Source organism: Aspergillus alliaceus (genome assembly GCF_009176365.1).
Source record: "Aspergillus alliaceus strain CBS 536.65 unplaced genomic scaffold BDW43scaffold_25, whole genome shotgun sequence".
Taxonomy (NCBI): Eukaryota; Fungi; Ascomycota; class Eurotiomycetes; order Eurotiales; family Aspergillaceae; genus Aspergillus; species Aspergillus alliaceus.
Window position 1 is genome coordinate 266,034 of NW_022474708.1, and position 25,222 is coordinate 291,255.

General features: G+C 48.3%; 7 protein-coding genes across 7 annotated transcripts; 5 read left to right on the plus strand and 2 right to left on the minus strand.

The window, feature by feature from the left end:
• Window positions 1–614: 614 nt before the first annotated feature.
• On the minus strand, window positions 615–2,509 carry BDW43DRAFT_277986 (uncharacterized protein). The gene has a single exon (XM_032042119.1). The coding sequence runs from the start codon at window positions 2,391–2,393 to the stop codon at window positions 1,008–1,010; it is 1,386 nt and encodes a 461-aa protein (XP_031899770.1). The 5' UTR covers window positions 2,394–2,509; the 3' UTR covers window positions 615–1,007.
• Window positions 2,502–5,318, plus strand: BDW43DRAFT_98842 (GTPase-activating protein GYP6). The gene is made up of 6 exons (XM_032050812.1): window positions 2,502–2,632; window positions 2,696–2,813; window positions 2,869–3,027; window positions 3,096–3,613; window positions 3,666–3,808; window positions 3,860–5,318. The coding sequence occupies exons 1-6, from the start codon at window positions 2,610–2,612 to the stop codon at window positions 5,002–5,004; spliced, it is 2,106 nt and encodes a 701-aa protein (XP_031899771.1). The 5' UTR covers window positions 2,502–2,609; the 3' UTR covers window positions 5,005–5,318.
• Window positions 5,319–7,019: 1,701 nt separating this feature from the next.
• BDW43DRAFT_98927 (serine/threonine-protein kinase) lies at window positions 7,020–11,318 on the plus strand. Its single transcript, XM_032050813.1, has 4 exons — window positions 7,020–7,266; window positions 7,687–7,831; window positions 7,929–10,855; window positions 10,932–11,318. The coding sequence occupies exons 1-4, from the start codon at window positions 7,239–7,241 to the stop codon at window positions 11,201–11,203; spliced, it is 3,372 nt and encodes a 1,123-aa protein (XP_031899772.1). The 5' UTR covers window positions 7,020–7,238; the 3' UTR covers window positions 11,204–11,318.
• Window positions 11,319–14,029: 2,711 nt separating this feature from the next.
• Window positions 14,030–16,911, plus strand: BDW43DRAFT_98975 (F-box domain protein). The gene has a single exon (XM_032050815.1). It carries the CDS (start codon window positions 14,308–14,310, stop codon window positions 16,501–16,503), a length of 2,196 nt encoding a protein of 731 aa, XP_031899773.1. The 5' UTR covers window positions 14,030–14,307; the 3' UTR covers window positions 16,504–16,911.
• A 251-nt stretch (window positions 16,912–17,162) lies between these two features.
• BDW43DRAFT_99041 (Efg1 domain-containing protein) lies at window positions 17,163–18,604 on the minus strand. Its single transcript, XM_032050816.1, has 2 exons — window positions 18,018–18,604; window positions 17,163–17,939 (listed from the first exon to the last, which is right to left on the minus strand). Exons 1-2 carry the CDS (start codon window positions 18,370–18,372, stop codon window positions 17,320–17,322), a joined length of 975 nt encoding a protein of 324 aa, XP_031899774.1. The 5' UTR covers window positions 18,373–18,604; the 3' UTR covers window positions 17,163–17,319.
• On the plus strand, window positions 18,211–23,780 carry BDW43DRAFT_319941 (uncharacterized protein). Its single transcript, XM_032048995.1, has 6 exons — window positions 18,211–19,383; window positions 19,439–20,416; window positions 20,466–20,558; window positions 20,611–21,823; window positions 22,368–22,506; window positions 22,583–23,780. The coding sequence occupies exons 1-6, from the start codon at window positions 18,837–18,839 to the stop codon at window positions 23,384–23,386; spliced, it is 3,774 nt and encodes a 1,257-aa protein (XP_031899775.1). The 5' UTR covers window positions 18,211–18,836; the 3' UTR covers window positions 23,387–23,780.
• Window positions 23,443–25,209, plus strand: BDW43DRAFT_98970 (intradiol ring-cleavage dioxygenase). Its single transcript, XM_032050814.1, has 4 exons — window positions 23,443–24,197; window positions 24,267–24,628; window positions 24,703–24,770; window positions 24,825–25,209. Exons 1-4 carry the CDS (start codon window positions 23,950–23,952, stop codon window positions 25,035–25,037), a joined length of 891 nt encoding a protein of 296 aa, XP_031899776.1. The 5' UTR covers window positions 23,443–23,949; the 3' UTR covers window positions 25,038–25,209.
• Window positions 25,210–25,222: the final 13 nt, after the last annotated feature.

Consider the following 25,222-nt stretch of genomic DNA (forward strand, 5'->3'; position numbering starts at 1 on the left):
TTCTGCCCTTCTAGGCTTAGTAGGAGTTGAGATAAGCTCGCCTTGAGGCTGGAGAGAAAAGTACGAGTGACGCTCTCAAGGTAGCAACGGTTCGACTAGCTGAGAGTAAGCGGGAGACAGATAACCCCACGACAAGATGTAATATTGAATGACGAGGCTAGTTCACGGCAATGAATCTAAATTTACCATCAGGGGATCGATGACGAAGTACAAAGGAAATAGGGAAGAAATGAGGAGTGTCGGGTGATAGTTAAGGGGTGGTATCACAGTCAGGTAGTAGACTTGAATGATTCGGTGGTTGTCCGGAGCGGTAGGCTGACCATCGGGCAGCTGCCTCAGGTCCCCCCGATGTAAATTACAGGAATAGACCTATTCTTTGAGTGAATGGCGGAGCTAAAACCGATCCCCGCATCAGGTCAATTGAAAGGTATTAGACCCATGGAACTTCCGGTTGAATGCCGAACGAGAGGGAGGAAAAAGAAAAAAAAACTTATATTTTATAATTCACTAGTTAGTACTTAGCCTGATATACCTCTACGGTCTACTGCAATTCTGTCCATCGAACAAGCCTTCTAATTCCATTCTGTTCAAACTGAAGTCAGTTGTCCAAACGACCTGCTCTGCCTTATCATTTGTTATCGGAGGACCCGCAGGCGCCTTAAACCCTGTATAGTAATAATACGATGTATCCATTTATCCGCAACAGGACTAGTCTATGTGGGGCAGTTACAATCATCATCATCAATGTTGGTAATGTCGAAATCTGCAGGCACCTGACCCTGCGTGAATGTTGATAGTCTTTTTTCTGGGCTGGTGTCCATTGGCTAATTCGATATTAGTGATAAGCACAGGGGTTTTGTGTACCTGACAGTCCTATGACCTTGTTCTCCATGTAGGCAATTTAGTGCACTTGAGTACCTCGGGCGCAGAGAAGGACAAAGCGGAGTATTCCAATAGTTCAGATTCCCATAGATAAAGGCAAGGGGTTGGATTACTGCAGGATATATTTATCGTCGAGTGAGTAAGCTCATGTTATTCTCCCAGAATTGTCTGCAGTCAGTATGACCCCAGTGGTCGGTCCACCATTCTCCAAAGCTATCTTCCACATGATCATCAACCTTGGGCAACCGTTCTTCTCTCTTTAACCCACAAAGAGCACAAGCGTGGGAAGCTTTTAGAGCTCCTTGTTCAGGGGTGGCAATTATAGCTCGGATATTGGCGGGAATTACATGAATTGGTCGTCTGCCAGATGCCTGGATCACGGAATTGAAAAGGGCAGTCCGGTCACGCCATATGGAGATCACGTCAACAGCTTCCTGTTGTTCCTTGATATCCTCGTTTTTATTGACCGTATTGAGCTTCATTCCTCCTGATTTCCCTGAGCGCGCAGGGCCGATCCTCATGCTCTGGCTCAAGATGCTATCCCTTTTCCATCGTAGTGTACGACCTGCAACGACTCGAGCTGCTGCTTTCAAAGTACAGAGAATCAGCGTCGCGACTCCATCAATATCCTGCTTTTCCGGAGAGTTCTTCCTGGCTTCAGTGGCTTCCTTCCAGAGTTTCTCAAATAGTTGAGGAAACAACTCTAGTAGAACAGATGGTGGAGGTATATTCGTCGGGCGTATCCGAGCGGGAGAGACGCTGTTGCTTGATACACCGAACGCTGAAGGAATTTTCGTTTCTAGTTTGGTGTCGGGCTTAGCGCTTTGGGTCGCCATCTTCCTAGAAGCAGGTCCTTGGGTCCCAACGCTCTTCGATGCATCCGTAGGCGGGCCATCTACGAAGTCACCCCATTCGTCAAAAGCTCCTTCCTCTTCTTCAGCTAAGTCCGGAGTTGTGGATGAAATATGTCTGTTTTTATGACTAGGGGTACCGTCAACAAGTGCGCTGGAAGCCTGGGTGTGGGTTTGTGGTATTTTATCTTCTATTGATAACAAATCAAATAGGTCGAGCTGATTGGGCGCTACGACGGTTTTTCGCGCGTGCGGACCCTTCCCTTGCCGGTCGAAAACATCTCCATGACCTTGCTTAAAACTCGTTGGTATTCCTTGACCGGACTGGGTATCCGCTGATTCGAATTCTCCCCAGTCTTCGCTATCGTCGTTGGAAGGAACTTCCAAAGTAGCGTCAAATAGGACGGCACTGTTGTTGCCATAATCCGCTGTACGCGATACATCATGCTTCACGGGCGTGTTTAGATGGATCGGTAGTGTGCGTGGCTGGATGGAGTGTGACGTAGCGACGTCGATGGGAGGAGCATTGTCAAATATTTCTAGATCGGGTATTAAAGAGGATGGTCGATTAGTAGGTCGGGCCGCCTGCTGAGATGCAGTCCCTGAAGACTGGTTAGCAGGGGACCCGAACCCAAATTCCGCGAACAAATCTGCAGACATAGAAGTTGAGAATAAATTCCTGTTTAATCAAATAGCGAAGCGGGAAATCCGACAAGTCCTGTGGCGGGTCAACTATGCGGCGACGGATGATCATCCGTCATAAATCGTATTTTAAGAACACAGTTAATACCGCCTGATTAGTCTTCGCATCCTTTCACCATTATTCACCCACCCCACGAATCGCTGCCCTGCACAGTCAGATCAGCACATGGGGCAATGAGGGGTATCGAGGATACAAGGTAAAACAATCTATACTGCTACTAATCTCCCTAGCCAACTCTGACGGTTTATGTTTTCCCTAGGCAGCGATGGAGTCTCCTCTTCCGCGATAACACCACCATCTCCGACCTCCGAACGACGCTGAGATCAGAGCAAGGAGAGAAGCTGTGCAACGATGGTTTAAGATCAATATGTTGGAAGGTGTGCGCTTTTGGCCATTCGGATATTGGTTTCGAGTGTGCTCACCGAGATGTAGGCATTCCTACTCTTCGACAACCTTGATCGCACACAATGGCCGCAAAGGATATCCGAGTCCCGAAGCGCCTATGCGGCCCTGAAAGCCCATTTCATGAAGTATATTGAACATCCCGATGATCTGCAATCGGCTGTTGACCCGCTGGCGGATGATGAGGAGGTATGCTACATCGAGATCTGTTGGTATGGTGTGCTAGGACTTGTACCTCTGACGCGCGCTCGCTCTAGTCTCCTTGGCAAACTTTACGGCAGGATGAGCAGATGAGAGCAGATATATCCCAAGACGTGGACAGATGCTTGCAGGAAAACTTTTTCTTCCGGGAACCAGCGACAAAGGCGAAGATGACTGATGTCCTCTTTATATATGCGAAGCTTAACCCAGACCTGGGTTATCGCCAAGGTATGCATGAGCTGTTAGCGCCCATACTATGGGTTTTAGACGGAGATGCAATCGAAGCTACCTCCCAGGAAGGGGTCCACCATACAGCGGAGGACGATAAGTTAATGTTACAGCTCCTTGATGCCAATCATGTGGAGCATGACTCATTTACACTGTTCTGTTCAGTTATGCAAACCACTCGAGTATACTATGAGCACAATAGACAACGATCGGCGAATGGACAGATGGACGTTGTCCCGATTGTCAATCAATGTGAACATATTCATAATGATTTACTAATGACCACAGACTTAGAGTTAGCGGATCATCTGCAGGCACAGGAAATCCTGCCACAAATCTTTCTTACGTGAGTAATGCTCCATATTTGGCGAACATCGATGCTAACCATTTTTGGGAAGACGATGGATGCGTCTCTTATTTGGCCGTGAATTTCCATTTGAAGACGTACTTATACTCTGGGATTTTCTCTTTTCCGAAGGGCTACGGCCTGAGCTGGTCGATTATGTGTGCGTTGCGATGCTGCTAAGAATTCGCTGGCAATGTTAGTCGCTCGATTTTCTTGTGCTATAATCTCCCTGCTGACTGCAAATAGTACTAGCCGCTGATTCCTCAACTGTGCTAACCATGCTTCTCCGCTATCCCTCTCCTCACCCTCACGAACCGTACAGCTTTGTGCTAGATGGATTATATTTAGAACAAAACCCAACCTCCGATAGAGGCGCTTTTATTATTTCCAAGTACTCGGGGAAACCGCCTGACTCTTTGAAACGTCTCAGTCAACTAAGCGCGAGGCGCTTCTCCGGAAGAAAATCGCATCCCCGCGGCGATGCAAGGAACATGAGCGAAGCCAGCTCTCCTTCCAGATCGCCCGCGAGAAACAGTCCCAAGAGCATTGAGGCACTCTTTCAAGATGTTTCAGAAGGAATTCAGCGACGAACAGAAGCTTGGGGCGTTGCTAAAGCTGTCCGAGGAGCAGTGAGCGAGGCGAAAAGGAACATGCAGACGATTCAATCGGAACACAACCCTCGAGTGATGAGATATGGAGATTCTTCCATAAACCGTACCTCAGATGTGCAGTGGGCCCGAGAATCTGACACCAGTTCTCAGTTGAAGACCAAGGTCCAAGAGTTGGAGGAACGCAATCGGATGCTAGCGAAGTCATTGAGCCAGGCACTGAATGATATCCGCTCTCGTATGATGAAAGCAGAAGGGCTCGACCCTGCTACTGCAGATGCCATGAAACAAGCTCTCGCTAAGGTCCAATCGGTCCAGACTTGCCTCGAGAAACCTTCTGCACCTCTCCGATCTGCAACTCAACCCCAAAGCACATCTGGTGAAGCATTCCCCGAGAAGATCCATAACCAATCGGATGTGGGAAGTGACAAAACCGAACGCTCTCCGTCGATTACCAGCAGAGTCGGGGAATCTGGAACATCATCTAGATCCTCGGTGGAAGGTGAACACAAAACCAATGAGCGAGCTCAAATTCCCACATCACTGCCACTGCGACCGGCAGCACGTGCGTCATTGGCTGAGTCTGAATTTTCTTGGATGCTCGGTGGTAGTCGACATATCTCTAGTTTTGTTAGTCCGGCATCCGTGCCGCCCGAACAAACTCGGCACGGCACCAAGCCGAATACTCTGTTCGGCAGCGGAGATGAAGAACAAAGAAGACCGTATGCCGAACCTGATGACTTTGCCTTGCGGAGCCTTCGAGGTCCCAAGAGCAGACAGTAGACTACCAGTAAACTTTCCCCCCTTCTCTTGGGCCACCTTTCATTATTCCCCTCTTTCTCATCTTCAACCCGATACCCAATCGTGTTTATTGCATTAGCCGTACATTATTTTTTTTTGTTTTATTTACCATCGGCTAAAGAGCCGGGTCCTCCCACCTATGTCGTCATGAATGTATCGGAACTGATGCTGAACGATCAGAATTGATTATTGGCTACTCTGGGCAGACTCCTCAAGTATACCTTATGCGCATGCCGCGGCAGGTTATACAATGCTGACTTTGCCACCTCCGCATAGACATCACACTATGGATTCGTAAACATATGAGGTCATTTAGAACAGACAATCCATACTAAAACTGAAATTTGGTATAACCTTTCTAGACCACGAACAGAATGTTAAGAGCGCAATCCGCTGTAAGGGATATTGCAAAGTATTCATGACTGGTGCGCCCGCAATTTAAAAGAATGCGGAATGAACCTTCAGATAGGCCTCCCAGAGCATATATGACTGGCTGGTCTGTGCCATAGCTCTCTGAAGGGGCTGTGGTTCGTTCCCTACTCCATCAGTCCCAAGATCTCAGTCCATCTCTATGACTGCGAAGATGTCCCACGAGGGAGATTTCGGATCCGCCAAGAAATAAAGAAAAGGACATACGGCTGTTTAGAAACTTACTAACGAAGGTTGGAGAACTAAAGAAGATTTAACGAAAGGTGAATGAGAAAGAATCGGATTCCTCTATTTGAGGGTCCCCAGGTTTACGGTCCCGCGAGATTTTTGAGGAAACCCGTGATTCAAGCTAAAAGGAAGCGCATGAATTGTAAATTAGGCCCCACCTAGGAGAGAAAATGAGGCCAAAACAGCTTTTGGAGCATTTGGCTGAATTCGTCTTAAGTCGTCTGCAAAATTACATCACCATTTCCGCGACGACGACATTTTCTGTTCCCTTAAGGCATTACTCCGTACAGTACACTTCGGGTTGGGTTACAGAAGGGGGAAAAGAATTAAATAAAAAAGACTAATTTAAAATAAATCCAATAATATTTCTCTACATTTATTTCTTCTTCGTCCATTTTCCCGTAGCGGACCGCCCCTTTTTCCTTTCCTTCCCCTCAGTTTCTCTTCTCTGTCAACTTCCCTTGTCTTTAACCAGAGTCCTTTTTTTCTCTTTTCCTAATATACAATAAATTCAGTTGTATTGTATACATCCAAAAGGAGAACAGAAAGGGGAAAAACATCTCAGAAGAAACCCCCAAACAAAAAGAAAAAGAATAGAAAACCGTGGCATAGAGAACGAAACAATACCCAGTCGAACTCCCTTCATTCTCCACTGTACCAGTGTGTCTTCCCCTCACTATTCTCGACTAGTCTCTCCAGTGCTTCCAAAACACTTTTCGTCTGTTCACCGTCTCGAACCAGTTGGTTAATTTGGTTGTATGTCACTGTGGCTTGAATCCCCCCAGCCCCATAACAACACTTAAATTTTTTTTACCTAGTTCAACCTTCACTACAGCAAGACAGATTCCTGGGGGGGAAAGAACAAATATACATATATAATCAAGAGAGAAAAAAAAAAAAAAAGGAAAGAAGGACAAAGGACACAAAAGAGACAAAGAAAAAGAAACGATAGTTTCCCAATTGTTTTTTCGAGCCAAGCACGAACAAATTGTCGAACCACATACTCGATGGAGTACGTACTTACTTACTCCTTGAACTAGTCGCCCGCATGCTTCGTTTCCTTCGCGAACCGCACTCCGGATGGTACCTGTGACCTCACCAGGCAGCTGCTCTCTCTCCATACTCTTTATCCTTGTCCGCTGACATCCCTTTAACTCTGTTCGGGCTTTTCGGCGGCTGACCGACTCATTTCGCCTCCTGGAGAGTCACAGAAAGAGTCACAGTTAAGCAAAAGTGGGTTGATTTCTCGGTCGATCGCGGTAACAATTGCTTGAATCCCAGTGCGCCGATTTCTTAATAAAACCCCTCCAAACAAACCCGCCCAAAAAGCGAAAAAAGAAAGGGAGAGAGAAAACACGAAAAGGGGATACTCCGTCCATCCCGCTAAAACAAACTACTTGTGGTCAACGTGCTTTACCATTCCATGTAGCAGTATACATCACAAACCCGATTCTTCAAGTTTACTAGTTTCCTCCTTATACTCGCGGTTTCTTAAGCCTCCCGAGTGCAATCGGCCCGACCGATACTGGTCGCTTTTTCGTTAACCTTTTGGGGAAAATATGGGGTCAGCTTCCTATAATCCCGATGGTTAGTCAAGGTTCTTTTCTTTTCAATCTTGTTGATTTTATTACTGTTTCTGTTTCGTCCCATCCTAATCTACTCTTTACCTTGTGTGTGGTCGTCTTGTCTCAAACAATGGTGAAGTTGCCGGTGGGAAGAACGGATCTGTTGGTGTTTAATAACAGCTACCGATCAACGGTTTACCGCATTAAAAAGGGATGAAATACTGGAGGCGTATACATATAACAGTGGGAAAGGAGTGGGAGGAACAAATTGAAAAGACTGGTGGCCAAGCCATGGTGCCTGTTGGAACTTGCAACATTCCTGTACTCCTTCCGGCACGGTGCAGTGGTTCGGAAGGGACCTTTCTTTTCCTTTTTCATTTTTTGAGATAGTGAACCAACAGAGAGAAATTGAGTCGCTGGGCTGACTGTATTTGGTGAATAGGCGAACCAAGTCCGTTATCGTCCCCTTTGGGTCCCCTCTCAGAATCGCCAGAGACAGATCCTTTCATTGGACATGACTCGGGCCGTACAAACGATTCAATGAGAGGCTCAGTGGAAACTCTTTCGTCTTATGATCATCTTCCAAGGTACGTGGTTTAGAAACACCTCCTTGCGTTGACCAGGACCGAATGCAACTGCGGAAACACAAGAGACAACACTAAGAAAAGAATCTCTCCCCTGCAGGTCACCCCTGATTGAACATGAACATGGACTTGGCCCGTCGGGCCTGGATCGTATACGCCAACCTTCGCGAGTCCTGACGCTTCCAAACATATCAGCCTCGTCACTAATTCCTGTAACCTCCCGAAGTCACTCACCTTCACCTCGCTCGCGATCAACCTCGAGGACCTATTCCACTCGGATTTCGTTGAATGACGCAGGCGCCTTAGAGGATCTTCATCGGTTCCCTTGTGAATCCTTACACTCGTACTCATTTGCCCAACAATCAGAGGAGTTATTACAAAGCCGGCAGAATATCTTAAAAAGGTCCATAGACTTCATGCGCGACCGCTTTGGATGGGCCGCAAACAGCTCCGGAATCGCCAATGCGCAGCCTCGCATAAGTGGCGACGCAGAGGTCCAAAGTGTCGTGGAAATGCTGTCAAAGGCGAACGTCATGGGAAGGGAGGACCGATATAACTACACACGGGGCCCGATGACTGGTCCGGCGGTCGTGGACAGTGTCGACGTTTTCGAGAAAGCATTCTCCGAGTTTCAGCGTCCGATGGCCGAGATCAAGGAACTGCCTCACGGGCATGCGCCAATGGCTGAGCAGTCGGATTCCGTGAGCAATATAGCCGGTCCCCTGGTGTCGACTCAAAGGAGAGGCAGGAGGTCCACCCCCTCGTCCAGGCGCGTAAGCTTAAAACGTACATACACGGATGTGAGCTCTGCTCCCCTCCAGGGCAAGCTGATGGAAACTCTAGCACAACCCTATTCTGCCGTGGATCCCTTCTCCCCATCTAGCGTCTCAACTCTGGGATTTGGACTGCCGGTACCCGCTTTACACACGCATAGCAGCAAATGGACTCCAGTCTCACAGGCTGTTTTTAGGACCGAGTCTCGGGCCCCATGGACCATATTGGCGGCCAATGACTTGTCATGTCTCGTATTTGGGGTGACACAAGCAGAGCTCCGCAAATTAAGTATCCTAGAAGTCGTACAGAGAGACCGGAGAGGGTGGTTGGAATCTAAGCTCCGAGATCCCTCTACGGATGTCGCGGCCAAGCTTCAGTCCAACCCAGATAGACCCCGCATGACGCCAGTCAACCCCAAATGCATGGGGATGGGAAATGGTGTCACAGCTCAGCTTCTCAGTAAACCACCCTCTCGAGCGAGAAGAGCACAGACCGATGATGGGTATGGTTCCAGCACACGCACCCCACCGCCCCTCAATCATCCATCCACCAAATCACGCGGTGTTCTGCTGTGCGGCGACGTAGTTCCGATCCAGAAGCGCAATGGAGCTAGGGGCTCTGCCAGTGTCTGGGTCATGGAGAAGCGTGGGGGCTTAATATGGGTAATGGAGGAGATCCAAGAAGATGTTGCCTACATTCGTTGCAACAAGTCCTGGAATATTACAGAAACCGATGGAGATATCGACAGAGCCTGGGACCGGGACATGGTTAAGCCTGGCATATCCATCACAGAGATCCTTCCTCGCCTTCCCAAGGAGTGTTTAGATGGTCCAGTTGATCAGGGTTTAGCAAAACTTTCTGAACTGAAGTACTTTGCTGCGCAGACTGCTGCGGGGACTTGTTTCCCGGTTACTGTCACCAAAGATAAAGCTTCAGATAGTTTGCGGATATCCAGCTTTCCTCACGTTGCCGGCATGATGGTCCTTGCTTCGTCGACGCTGAAGGTCATCAGTTCAAACTCAGCGTTCTCTGCGGCATTATTTGGCTATGAGCGACCAGAGGGACTACACGTCAACGAGCTAATCCCCGGGTTTGACGAGTACTTGGCCGTACTTACTGAGGAAGAGGACGTACCCCTAGAAGATGGAATTGTGATCCCTGAACCCAGCTTCCGACGGGCACGAACTCTCTCTATCCTTCGGGAGGGGAAAGCCAACGTTGCTTCGGTCTTTTTGGAACCCACTGGTCTCACTGCCAATCACCGTGATGGCTCAGCGATTGCTGTGGATGTCCAACTGCGCGTGGTCAAAAGCGGGACTATTTTTCCGAAGCAGGAAGAACAAAACCAGAGCAACCAGGATGATTCCGATTCCGAGCATAATGACTCTTTTGCCGTAGCCGAACTGGTTTACGCATTGTGGGTTACGTACTCGAGACAGATTCACGCTACAGGAGTAGCGAGCCTCTCTTCGCCTCGTACCGCATCTCCTCGAATGAGAAGCCCGTCGGTAGTTTCTACATCTAGCCTACCGTCGGCCAAGATTTCCCATTTACCACCGTTGAACACGGAGCAGACATCTGTGGAGACTCGCATACCGACATCTACACTAAGCCAGCAGCTCAGTGAAGCAGCATCGGAACCGCTCACGGACAAGCCTGTACAGCCTGTTCCTGAGGTAAAGCTGGTTAACGCGAAGGAACCTCCTACGAAACGGACAATTGCTGACTACGTGATCATCGAGGAGATGGGCCAAGGTGCTTATGGAGAAGTAAAACTTGCTCGGCAGAAAAGGAATACAGCTAAAAAGGTCGTATTGAAGTACGTCACGAAGAAGAGGATTCTCGTGGATACTTGGACTCGCGACCGCCGCCTCGGCACCGTCCCGTTAGAGATTCATGTCCTGGATTACCTTCGGCGAGATGGTCTCAAACATCCCAATATCGTGGAGATGGAAGGCTTTTTCGAGGATGACATTAATTACTATATTGAGATGATGCCGCACGGGCTCCCGGGGATGGACCTCTTCGACTACATCGAATTAAAAGCGAATATGGACGAATCCGAGTGCAGAAGCATCTTCCGGCAGGTCGTGGATGCTATCCATCACCTCCACACGAAAGCTTTGGTTGTTCACCGCGACATCAAGGACGAGAACGTGATTCTCGATGGTGAAGGCAGGATCAAGCTGATCGATTTCGGAAGTGCCGCCTACATCAAAAATGGCCCGTTTGATGTCTTTGTGGGAACCATTGGTAAGTCGTTCTCGTTCCCCCTCCCTCTACCACCCCCAATTCTCCTACCTTGTAGGATTGTGTTGACCTTTACAAGATTATGCGGCACCGGAAGTCCTTCAAGGCAAATCCTACCGAGGCAAAGAGCAAGATATCTGGGCTCTTGGTATTCTGCTTTATACAATTGTTTACAAGGAAAATCCATTCTACAACGTCGACGAGATCCTCGACCACCCACTTCGAATCCCATTCCTGCCCTTTTCGGAGGATTGCATTGACTTGATCAGACGGATGCTCGACCGAGACGTCGACAACCGTCTCACAATTACTGAAATCATAGAGCATCCATGGATGACTGACAGCGAATAGAGTCTTTTTGATACCTATGTGCCACGCATTATGCATGGCATGCCATTTAATTATGGACACGGAGGGAAACCTCAAAAGAAATATATATGAGGGTGTTATTCACGAGCACAGCCATCATTTCCATTGCTTTTTCTTCCCTCTATTTTATCTTTTGCTTCGTATGCTTTTAAGCCCAGTCAGCTAATATACATGACGGAAAGCGCGTCAATGATTTGAAATGTGACGGCTCTTACGACCAGACATGATAGAGGTAGGAGACTGGGAGGCTGTATGATACCTGATATATCTGTTTTATCTTTTCTTTTGGGAGATGAAATATATGAATGATATGGTGGAGGCTATTGGCATGGCAACAAAGAGCACCAACAAAGAAAGATGAAGACAAAGAGAAGAGAGACCCGAGCATATTGAACGGATTAACCATAGAGGCTAAGATACCCCCCATATCATAATTGAGTTTACTTGACTAGATAGTATATGATAAATGCAAAAATTCCCTTCCAGTCCATGACGGTAAAAGGAAGAACTGCCAAGGCACTATTTTCATGTCTGTGCATATTGGCAGGGACATTGATTGTTAAACCACCTACGTTCCAAGTTACACATATCGTACTACAACTTTCCCTAATTTCCACAAAAGAAAGTGCGGGGTTTTTCCCTTTTTATTAAAAAAAGCGGGGGAATGACCCCCAACATTTATTACCTTAAGTCTACTGCCTTAGTCGGTTTAATATTCCTACACGGAATGACCTATCATCTACTCATCTGAAGTGTAGAGTGGGCTGGAGAACGGACCACCCTTTCAGGTGTTCAGTTTCTCGGTGGCCTAAGGTGTCCTTGCTTCTTAAGTTGAGTAATTACTGGTGTCATCACGCAGGATTGTACAATGGTTGTTACTGTTGGGAGGGAAGGCGGGGGGGGTTGTGAATAGTTAGCCTCAGATTCTTTTGTTGTCTCCGTTTATTTTATCTTCTGGATTAGATAAGGTAACAGAGATCCCATTCTAGCAAGAGTTCTTCGAATGTGAATTGAGAAAAGGGCCATGTAAACAACATGAAAAAAATAGCTTACCCCTACTCAGTACGACAGATAATACCAAATAAGATCTTGGCGGCCAAACAAGAACGTGATACATCGTCCGACTTTCCTGGTATTTATTTATTTTTACCAGTCTCAGCCACACATAGTGTCCGACACTGCAGTGACACCCTGATTTCTAACCCACCCCCCCGCCAAAGTTACACACCAAGTTAGTATCAACAACATTGACTGGACCAGGATCAAATGGCTCGCCGTTAGATTCCCCGCAGGGTGGCGTTGTCTTCGCCCATGTGGGAGGCAAACAAGAGACTTACCCACTTCGGTCCAGGCACATTACTTTTCAATCGAATTCTCTAGGGGTTGGTTCCTGTCCGTGAATATTGCAATGTGTCTCTGCTCTTTTGGCATTGAAGCAGTACATATCCATTATTTGTTTGGGAATTGTGCAGTAACTCTGTGACTGTACCGTGGATGACCGATGACTGTCCTTCCTGTGCTAGACAGCGAGGAAAATAACAACACTCCAGGTGCGTTGTTGGTTGCTCCACTGCGTCGATGGTCTTCCGTGGCTGGGATGTCGTCTTACGGAGGCGTTATTGGGTAAGACCGTGATGGATCAGTCTGTGGACAGGGGTAGGTCTTAGGTAGGAAATATGGTTGGGTGGGTACATTAGAGACTCTCTTCACACCTATAGGGTCTTTGTACCTAGTGTACTTAAGAGAGTTTTCCGTATGGTGGTACCTGTTACTACAGTACTCTTGGGTCTGGCCTTGTTCCTGGTATGGATTGGTTAGTCAGTCCTAGGGAATAGTGCCCGAGCGCTGTCATATTTTAGTATGTACCTGGGAAGCGTTGAATTGTCTAGCGTGGAGGGAAACTAGGAGGATTTTATGGGGTCTAGTAAGAATTCCTTGCGTAGGGAGGTACTTTTATCGATTTGTGGAATGGATTGTTACCATATGTTGTTCTATCCATCTTGTGTCATGTCTCAATGCTTTGAGACATTTTTCTATTTCCATTTCTATTAGTTGTTTTCTTACTGTAATTCTGAAGTGGTTGTTCGTGGAGTATTGCCTTTCTTGTTAAAATACAGTTTTCCCGATCTAGTATTGTATGGAAAGACGTCCCCACTCCAGAGTCACGGAGTGGGGCAAGGCCTCGGGTTATCGTTAATCGATAAGTGTTCCGATAAGCCTGCGGAGGGGGAGATTGTGGTGGCGGAGAGTAAAATCAAGTGGTACGGTAAAGTATCATGCTTACTTACATCCATGTGAACAAGAAACCTAGATACATGGTAGGTAATTTAAAGGGGTCTTATTGTTTTTTTTTGACATAGAAAAACAGTAGAGTGGAGGTGTGGCTTAAATCGTACGGTAAGAACTGCCAGTTAGTCGGCTGACCGAAACGACAGTCCGACCGTACAATAATGATTCTGGACTTCTCGTCCGACTGACTTGTTCCCTCTTTACCTATCTTAATTCTTTGCTTCCCCTCAAGAGACTATGATCAAACTGTGGGAATGATACCGAAGTGACGTATTTATTCTGCCTAGGCTTTCCATTCTTCTAATCCTACGACGTCCATACGCTGGGGTTTCCCGCACTGACCGGCCCCCCGGGTTACGCGGTCAACAGGTCCCATGGTACAATTCTTACAGATCTTAGCCGAGAAAGACCACAACGCTTCTTGACTCTTGTTCTTTCTTGTGCAGGTAATCCTTCTCTATCCTCTTTCGACCTTCCTTTTAGCCTCTCCCTGCGGCCCTTACATCCGCTGGAACGGACTTTCTGGCGTTCGTATCGGGTTCGCGTGCTGCCATTGCATTCAGACAATATACTTCAGGAACTGGGCTTGCATCCGTCACGATGACCACCGTCTAATAGCCCAATCCCCGGTTGTCCTTTGCGCGATTTCGCTCCCGCCGTCGAGGGAGCATATTTTAGCCTGCTCTGTAGATTTTGATAATCCAGAAGCATCTCTTTCCGTTTTATAACTTCTAGAAAGAATTCAAAACGCCGGTTGGACCGGAAAGGCTCTAGCATCTATATACGCTCACTACGCCATGGCCGCTACAAGTACAGACAGGGTTGTTCTTTCATCGGGGGCTGCGTCCCCAGTCAGTCCGCACTCCTCAACAGGTCAGATACCCTTGGAGCAACCCCCGAAGCTCAAAGGACGACATAAGTTGTTGCAAAGCCTACAACGCATGTCGTCGAGCCCCAGCTTGGCAAAGCGCGGCCGAGCCCACTCAACTGGATACCGTCGAGATGGAAAAGCTTCATTGTCCTGTATTTCGTTAGGACAATCGGGGTATACTCCTTGTCTCGGGAATGGAAGCTCGTCCCAGCTGTATGGCGGATTGAATGTGCGTCCAATGACTTCTGGTCAGGCTGGGCCAACAGAAGATCATGAGGGTAACGCCCGAATCCGCCTTGTTGGTTCGGATTCACCAAATGCCGCCCAGTCAAGAACAGCCCCTCTGCCTACCGAGTTGAGACCAGGGTCTCGTGGATCACCGTTAGGAAGTACCGATGTAATTCTAGAAACTGCCGTCGAACAACCCGCACCAAAACCGAAGAAGACCTTTGACTTCTGGGGAAGCATGCCCGATGAACTCAGAATGCTTATCTTTGGTTATCTGACACCCAGGGAAATTGTCCGCTGCTCTGCTGTCTCTAAAGCCTGGAACAAGATGTGCTATGACGGCCAGTTGTGGTGTAGAGTGGACACTACAGAATACTATCGCGATATCTCGAGCGATGGTCTCCTGAAGATTATCGCATCTGGTGGTCCTTTTGTCCGGGATCTCAACCTGCGCGGCTGTGTCCAATTAAGAGACAAGTGGCAATCTGAAGGGAAACGCATCACCGACTTATGCCGGAACGTTGTCAATTTCTCACTGGAGGGATGTCGCATCGATAAGACCTCGATTCACTACTTCCTTCTTCGGAACCCCCGCCTGGAATATATTAATGTCTCGGGATTGGCTAGTGTGACGAATTCGGCTATGAAGATAATTGCTCAATCATGTCCACAGCTTGAAATATTGAATGTTTCATGGTGTTCCAGTGTGAATACAAACGGGTTGAAGAGAATTGTCAAGGAATGTCCCAAGTTAAAAGACCTGCGGGCCAGTGAGATCCGCGGGTTTGATGATGAAGAGTTTGCGCTTGAGCTATACAAACGAAACACCCTGGAGCGTCTGGTGATGAATCGCACAGATCTGAATGATGAGAGCTTGAAAGTCCTCATGCATGGAGTCGATCCGGAAATGGATGTGCTCCTCGATCGGCCCATTGTACCACCTCGGCAATTGAAGCACCTGGATCTACATCATTGCCCTGATGTGACGGATAAAGGAGTGAAGAGCCTCGCCTACAACGTTCCCTACCTGGAGGGTCTGCAGCTCTCTCAGTGCCCCGAGCTTAGCGACGACTCTGTCATTGAAGTTATTCGTACTACGCCTCATTTAACCCATCTCGAGCTTGAGGACATAGAAAGGCTCACCAATAACACACTCCTAGAAATTGCCAAATCTCCATGTGCTGGACGCCTTGAACATCTCAATATCAGTTACTGTGAGGCCCTCGGTGACCCCGGCATGCTCCAAGTGATGAAAAACTGCCACTCCCTCCGCTCTGTTGAGATGGATAACACCCGAGTTTCTGACCTCAGTCTAATGGAAGCCAGCTACCGCATCCGCAAGCGCGGTTATGGCGAGGACTTACCTCGCGTTGGCTTGCGCTTGGTTATCTTCGACTGTGCCAATATTACATGGGCAGGTGTAAAGGAGGTCCTTTCAAGCAATGCCTATGTCCCACGTTCTCGCAAGTCTCTACAGGCTATATCTGTTGTGGCACAGTCTGTCATCCCAAATCAATCGTCGGAGACAAAAACATTGATCACATCTTCTATCACACCCCCGCCGCAACCCGCTGTATACCCTAATGAGATCATCCAGCTCAAATGCTTCTATGGTTGGCAGATGACCGTAAATGAGCATAACAAACGAGTCTTGAGAGGAGATCTTCCCGCTGCTAATCGCCTTGATCGGAAATGGGCTGATTATATGATGGCAACAGAAGAAGCAGGTGCGACAGGTGCTGGCGCCAGAAGGCGACGGCGCCGGGCTCGTGAAGCCGAGAGAATCTACAATGCCGATGATGAAAATGACGACACATTTGGTGTTGGGGCCATCTCTGCCCTTGGAGGAAGACGTAGGAGAGCACACAGTGGCAGCGCCTGTACTGTCATGTGAAGTCGTTGCTGTTTGTTTTGCATGGCTTCCATGTTGGACACAACATCTGCAAGCGTGCTTGCAAAGATTTACAAGGGATAAATATCCTTTTTCTTAGCTGCTGGTTTTGGAAACCTTGTCATATGCGTCCGCTATTGTACTCTCCAGCCAGAAAATATGGAGGCCAAATACAAGTGCTGGCTATGTGGAAGACTGAACAGCATAACTCTAAACATAGAGTATGCTATGAGACATGAAACGATGAGTTTGTGCTAGCAGTTGGATGAGTGTATTTGTCTACACTGAACCTTAGCCTTCAGCGAACTTGTTTCGTACCGGTTTGGTTGTTCTTTTCAATGCATCGGCCTTATGACTTCTACGCAACTATACTCTGCAATAGGCTTGGTATACGATTGGAGTCGGGATACTTGATATTGTGCTGTATGATCACCTCTATCGTCTCTCCTCCTTCCTCCCTCCCTCCCTCTCTCTCTCTGTGCGTTTGAATTTCTGTTTGTTTTCATTTTGGTCTTTTCTTTAGAAAGGGGCGGAGAAACTTGGAGTTGGTTTTGGTAAGGGTTATTTTAGCGGCCACCTAGATTCCATATTTTGTTTATCAAAATTCGAATTTTGAGATCATGTCTTCAATTGTGATAGCGTAACTGTACTAGGTACATACAATGGCTGACCAAGCCAGTCTTGATTCTGGGTATCGTATACGATAGTATAAAAGACGCTTTTTGAAAAGACAACTTGAAGGGTGGGGAAGATAGAAAAGCCGATAAAACCAACTCCTGAAAATGCACAATAACTGATATACCGATATCCCTCCACAAATCACATCTCAAAAAATCCCCCATCGCTCTCATCTTCGTCGTTATCGGCTGAGCTTTGGTGTACCTTAGATTTGCGACCTTCGTCTCTGAAAGTGGCTCCTCTTGAGTTCTTTCCTTCCCTGTCCTCCCACTGCGGCTTGACGCTGGTCTTTGTGAGGGTGTCTTTGTGTTGCGCGGAACCACGGGTAACGGCCCTCTCCTTGTCCTCGCCAGTTTTCTTCTTCGCTTCAGTACCGGATCTCCCGCTCTTATCGCCGGCGGTCAATTTTCCGTCGCGGAGAAGTTCGAGAGTTCCGTCCTTCATACACTTCTCCACGGTGTACCACATAGCCGGTTTCTCAGCGGCAGTCGCATGGACAAGCGTATAACCTGTTTTGCCATCTTCATCGTTGTTTCCATCCTTGACTTGATCCTTGTTCTTCTTCGCCTCAGCGTACAGGGCGACATATCTCTCGGACAGAGGGTAGTAGATGGGATAGTTCAGATTGACGCGGGCGACGTGAAGCTTTTGCGCAAGATCAGAGAGTTTCTTCTCTTTGGCTGCGGAGTCTAAATCGGAGCTCGAAATCTCTTTCTCACGGCGTTCGAGCCGCTTGACGTCTTTAGAAGCGGTTTTGCGGTCTATCATTCGAGTACAGAGTTAGTTGAATTGTAAACTCAAAATGACGAACTTCTCAAGTGCGCATAGACATAACATACCCAAGAACCGAACGAAATGATACTTCTTAATCATCTTCGACCGTTCCCGGCGATTATTCTCTTCCTCCAAGTCGTTCTCATACCCAGCGAGAGCACGCTCCTGCACGATCCGCGCATCTGCGGGCAGATCTACCCGATTCAAGAGCCGTTTGACATCGCGAATGCGCTTCTTCAACTCGTTGATGGAAGGGTACTGGTGTTCCTTTTTCGGGAGCTGAACCTTCTTTCTGGAGGGCTGGTGCGATGCTTCGTCGGAGGTATGTTTGCGTTTGGGGTTTTCGCTGCGGTCCCGATAATGTCTGTCGCCTGCGGGTCGGGAGACGGGCGACTGCGATCTAGAGTATTCTCGAGGCATTGTGGGTGGCTAGGACAGAGGATTTTCTTGTGTTCAGCTGCAGTTGCTTTGGAGAGAAATTGATTTAATTTAGTACATACAAAAAAAATATAGGCGGATCATCAATCGGCCCGAACAATCTCCAGATCCCGCCGTAGCCAATCAAGTCCAATGATGACGCGCTTAGGTTGTACCTTAGCATTACCTATGACTGCGGAACTAGTAGAAGGTTCCATACTCGTGGAAGACGACTGCTTTGTGCGCCGGGTCTCAAATAACACATCTCCTAAGAAATTGGATTTGCAATTGTCGTCATGCAGCCTGGTGCTTGACTTACCAGTCGCACAAGCTGGCAAGAGCATGGACCATTGCTAAGCGCTGCAGAGAGATACTTCCGCTTAGATTAGGTGGGCGACCAGTCAGCCAGTCGTGTTTCTTCTACGACAGCCTACGCGGCGCAAAGAGAAGAAAAATAAAAGATAAACATGGAGACAGCTATTCGCTGGTCGCCGTCATCGACCACAGCGGAACAGCGCTTCCTCTCAGTGGACGTGGCAGGGAAAGCATTCCGTCTGTGCAAGGTGGCTTCCTTTGACGGCCAAAACCTTGAACATGAAGTGCTTGCGGCGCATACCAAGGTTCCGGCATTCCGAGCCTTCGACTGGTCGCCAGCCGATGAATCGCTCGTCGCAGTCGGCCAGTCATCCGGAGACGCCACTATTCTGCGCCTGAACAGCGAGTCCCAGGAGTCATACTCGTTTCCGGTTCGTCATCAGCGGTACTGTAACGCCGTTACGTTCAGCACACATGGATTACTGGCGGCTGGTCTGGATCGGGTGCGGAACGACTTTTGCCTCAATGTCTGGGATGTTAATCAGCGGCTGGCTATGAGAGGTGGGAAAGGACCTGTAGAGCCATTGAGGAAGCTGGCTAGTTCGGAGCCTATCACCAGCGTCAAATTTTTCAGGGATCAACCCGATACACTAGTTGCTGGTGTAAAGGGACAGTATGTGCGGATATATGATCTTCGAGGTATGCTTGTTGTTTCCTGTCCTACGTGCTGTTGTGGTCTAATTGATTTGCGAAGAGGGACCTGGCAATCCGTCGCTGCAGTTTCCGACTCGCTGTGTTCATGGCCTGGCTATTGATTGGCTAGACGAGAATTATATCGCATCATGTCTTACCTCTAATGATCCTACTATATGTATATGGGATCGACGCGTAGGGTCCCGGTATACGACGCCCCCTGTGGGCCCAGCAAACACTCTTGAGACTGGACAGGCGGGGCCAGCTCTTGAGTTTAAGAATGTCACCACTTCTAAATCCTCCATCTGGAGTCTGCGATTCTCTAGAACCAAGCGAGGATGCTTAGGAGTCCTTTCGAACACCGGCCACTTCAAAACCTATGACGTTGTCAAAGAATACTTGTCTGAGGAGTATCGCACGTCCGTGGATGAGACTCTGGGTCAAGGGTCTTCAAAGAATTATCCAGAACAGATATATACAAAGTATGTGCGGGATGTATACAGTCCCTTCAATCACCCATCGCGCGGCTACGAGGAGTCGGAAAGGGTAGTATCCTTCGATTTTTTAAACATGAGTCCCTCAAATGAACCCACTGCTATAACATTATCGGGCAATGGTCGAGTCAATATCATCACGACAAAGCCGCCATCACCTCCTGTGCGACTATCTTCCCAAGGTTTATTAATACGCGGGACATCCGATGCCGATGCAGATTTCAGAATGATAAGTCCTCTACCTAGTCACGGATTGTGCGCTTCTGATGTGGTTGAAGACCTTCGTGAGCGTATCTTGCCAGACCACGACGTACAGGAAACAGCGCATGAAGGCCAACCTACGAAGCCCTTATCAAGCCGTGAGGCTCGGGAACGTGCTCTTTCTCTGGGAACTTCAGGCAATCCCATTACGGCCGAGGAGGGTTTGACCCTATTGACCATCAACAGGCTACGTTGCAAAGAGGGCTATCTGTTTGACGCAGTCCGAAACCGGAAGATTCTAGCCGATGATCCCTACCTTCAAGGTTTCTGGGATTGGGTTGAACGTGAGTGTAGGGTTTCATATTATAATAGGCGTGCTAACACTTTATTCAGGGGCGCGTAACGACTCGTACAATGGGTCAATGATCGCGAACGGTTTGGATTTTAATTATGTCGGCGTGTATGACATTTGGAACAATGATCTAGGTATGCACTTCGCTCACCCAGGGACCCAAACATTATAGTTGACATCTTGCAGGCGAGGCTCTTGACACTCGACACCTCGAACCGGATGCTAGGCCTAATATCAGTAAGGCAATCGTTAACCTAGTTCGGGAACGACTAAATCTACCCGAGACCAAAGGTTGCGAGACAAATTATTCGGAACATCGTCGACTTTGCCTTCGACTCTGCGGTGCAGCGCAGTCTCACCGCGAACTGGAGGAACTTGTGAAAACTTTGTCAGCCGACAGTCAGCATACTAAAGCCGCAGCTCTGGCAGTGTTCCAGGATGAGGCTAAATTAGCATACCTAGCACTACGTAGCCATCAGCCTACTCAGGCGCATAAGCTGCTTGCCATGGCTATTGCCGGTGCGGCGAAAGGTGACACTGACCCAGATTGGGAAGACACCTGCGCAGAGATTGCCAAAGAACTCACAGACCCATATGCACGAGCAATCTTGGCTCTTGTGAGCAAAGGAGATTGGAACTCTGTCATCCAGGAGACCACGCTTCCATTGAAGTACCGAGTTGAAGTTGCTCTGCGTTGGCTTCCCGACGATGAGTTGACCGAGTACCTTCATCAAACAACTGCCGAGGCCATCATACAGGGCGATATCGAAGGTGTCGTTCTTACGGGTCTTGGACACTCTGCCATGGATCTTTTCCAGTCGTACATTAAGAAATTCAACGATGTGCAAACCCCGGTTCTCGCCATGAGCCATACCGTTCCACGATTCATCAACAAAAACCCAGAGAGGGCGCGTTTCGAAGCATGGCGTGAAACATACCGTTGGCAGATTAATTCCTGGAAATTGCAGCTGGAACGGGCGCGATTTGATGTCGGCTCTCGCAAGTTTGCCGTCACCTGGGACGGGAGAAAATTGGTTGAACCACCACGACAACAAGTAAGCTTGACTTGCAATTACTGTACCCGGCCACTTACCCAGCACGACGCCTCCTCACAGCTTTCGCCATCCACCACGGGTGAGGTCGTCCACCCCACTCCTGGCAATCCCTTGGGCACGTCAGCAATGTCTGGGATGGTTTGTCCACGATGCGGTCGGCACATGCCTCGATGTGGCGTCTGTACCCTTTGGCTGGGATCTCCAGACCCGATGTCTAAAGCGTGTATCGCCGCCGACGCTGCACAGCATCCCGGAAAGCCTAGCCAAGCGGAAATGATGCGACGATTCATTGTGTTCTGTATCAACTGTAACCATGGATTCCATGCCCATCATGCCCGAGAATGGTTTGTGAAGCATAGGGTATGTCCGGTTGCCGAATGCAACTGTATTTGCGATCGATGAGTCCTGTGATCCTTTTTCTTTTTCTAAACATTTTTGGTATGAGCGACGAGGAGGGAGTGGTTTTCTGTTGTTTCTGATATACCCATTCTGTAGAGAATCCGATGTTGGTTATATGATTGTTACAGATAGAAAATGCTCTTTGCAGTTGAATTTAGAATAGTAATTAATCTCTTGAATTAGATTCGTCCAAGTTGACCCACTTTTGATTCAATTTAAACCCGATGATGTCAAAAAGAAAAAAGGAAGAAAAAGAAAAACACAACATGACATGAACTTGACTCTCTGCATGACTCAGTCTGTATCAGTCTGAATCAGTCAACCATTCCCCAGTGAGTCATGTAACCCCTCAATAAAACTCTCACTTAATCCATTAACTCCAAAGGACTAACCCAACTCCAACCCCAGAACCTGCGCGCATCGCAAACAAAAACCGCCCACAATTAAACCCCTCCGCCACTACCTCCAACACCCACCTCCCTTATCGAGGATCATGGGCCAACAACAACGCAGAGGCGGCGGCCGCGATGTAACCGTCTCCAAAGCCCTAAGTCTCCTCCTCCGCCACGCCGCCGAAAAAGAAGGCCTAAAGCTAGACGCGCAAGGCTACGCGAGCGTGGCAGACGTAGTATGCAACCCCAACAAACCCTAATGCACTTAAAAAACAAATAGATTGAACTCGATTTATTTACTTACTTCTACAGCTCGCCTGGCGCAAACTCAAATCCCTAAAAGTCACCTTCCCCGAAATCGTCCGCGCCGTCGCAACCTCCGACAAAAAGCGCTTCGCCCTTCTACACATTCCCACCGCCGATGCCCAACAATCGCAATCTACAGACGCACAGGCGTCGAGCATTCCCACCACGAGCGCAGGGCAAGATACCGCGACTGAGACGGCCCTGGCGGTGTCCGAGTCGGATGTCGACCCGTCGCATTTCCTGATCCGTGCTACGCAGGGCCATAGTATTAAGGGTGTGGAGGCGGCGTCGTTTCTAGAGAAACTGTCGCTAGAGGATGAGTCAAAATTGCCCGATACGGTCGTCCATGGGACCTTTCATACTGCTTGGCCGGCTATTCTTTCCTCTGGGGGGTTACGGTGCATGGGGCGGAACCAGGTGCATTTTGCTACAGGGCCGACGTTGGACTCTGTGCTTGCGCGGGAGGCGAAGGGGGTTGCGGGGAATGCTGGGGAGAAGGTGATTTCAGGTATGCGTAGGGATGCGCAGGTGTTGATTTATCTTGATCTTAAGAAGGCGTTAGCGGCGGGGTGCCCGTTTTGGAGGAGTGAGAATGGGGTTATTTTGAGTGAGGGGATGTTGGTTGGAGGGGATGAGAAGGGTATGGTTGTGCCGGTGGAGTTCTTTGATGTTGTTGTTGAGAGGAAGCTTGGGTTGGGCAAGATTTGGGAGCGTGGACGGGAAATTCAGGCGTTGCCGGAGGATTTGGTTAAGCAGGGGAATCCTAAGGGGAGACGGACGCCCAATAAGAAGGGAAATACGCTGTCATGAGATATTACGACTACTACTAATAGTACTTATACATTCTTGGAGGCCTTATATCGTAAGTACTACTTAGTAGTAAATGGTGCGGGGGAAGTCCGACCCTGGACAATCACAGCACCTCCCCATCCGACATCCGATAGACTTGCGGGGAAATCGGATATCCTCCAGTGCGCTTTCCGACGGACGATCATCCGGTTTCTCTGGGTCATTCCGATGGAAGCTAGGGGCCATCTGCAACCTTAAACCCAATGTGTGTGGCCAACAGCAATAGTAGTTCCGCCATATATGCGGGGTCTCAGCAGCAAAGACCGTCCGGAAGGCGAGGATTTCCAATCATATCGGCTCTGATATAAATAAAAGAATGTTGCATTTGCGCCTTTTTTGCTACTTTTGAAATCTTATCCTAGTTTACAATCTACTTCTATTGTCTCGTTCTAGCGCGCGCGTGCTCTTGAATCTATCTCCGTCTAAACCAGACATAGTACAATCTCAAGTACTACTGCTGGCAAGAGAGCATTTTCAGCAATAACTGCCGTGTGCACAAGCAAATACAAAAAGATCAAGTCAACATGCCCACCCACCGCTTCGATCCCGATTTCACCGACAATGTCATTCATGCCATGGGCCCTAAGACCTCTCCCAGGTTCCGCCAGCTTATGACCGGCCTAATCCGCCATGTGCATGACTTTGCGCGCGAGAATGAAGTCACCGTCGAAGAATGGATGGCCGGCGTTCAGTTGATGAACTGGGCTGGTCAGATGAGCAACGACAAGCGGAATGAGGGACAGTTAGTTTGCGATGTGATCGGGTTGGAATCGTACGTTTACCTCATACTTTTACCCATTGATTGAAAATTGCCTTATATGTACTAACAATGAATATCAAGCCTTGTCGACGAGATCACATTCAAACTCGCAGATGAAGCCGAAGACACACCCACCGCAACCGCCATCCTAGGCCCGTTTTTCCGCGCCGACACTCCATATCGTAAGAATGGCGATAACATCGTCAAGGGCGTGCCGGACGGTGAAATGGTCTTCATGCATGGTCAGGTCATAGATTTCACCACCAAGAAGCCACTGGTCGGCGCCACAGTGGAAGTGTGGCAGGCGGCGACAAACGGGCTATATGAGCAGCAGGACCCGAACCAGGAGGAGTTCAACCTTCGAGGAAAATTCAAGACCGATGAGGAGGGGCGGTATTATTTTTATTGTTTGAGGCCCACGCCGTATCCTGTTCCCGATGATGGTATGTTTTTACATTCAATGCGGTTTTATTGGACTTTAGTGGGTTCATTGATGCTGATATGTGTTAAACTATAGGACCGGCAGGGAAACTGCTTAAGCTTATGGATAGACACCCGTACAGACCGGCCCATATCCATATTATTGTGAGTCTTTCTTCTCCCCCGTCAAATTACAAGGCAAGCTAACGAGATATCCAGGCCACCATCGACGGCTACAAACCTCTCACGACACAGATCTTCGACAGCAAAGACAAGTACCTAACCAATGACTCTGTCTTTGCCGTCAAGGACTCGCTTATTGTGGACTTTGTACCTCGTGAGGATGATCCTCAAGCTGGCCTTGAGCTGAACTACAATGTGAAACTGGTACCGCAGCAGTCCAGTAGCACTAATGGTGTGAATAACGCATAAACATCTTGCTTCCTGACGTACTTATCTTCTGTATATAACTTTTCTTTCCTACTTTTTAGCATTCTTGATGCTTGTCTTAGTGGATTCGTGATATAACCTTTGTGTGATCTCCTACGTAGTGCATGTAGACTGACTATTGGATTCTCGATTTCCTAGAGAATTAAGTCCTTATATATCCCAAGCCA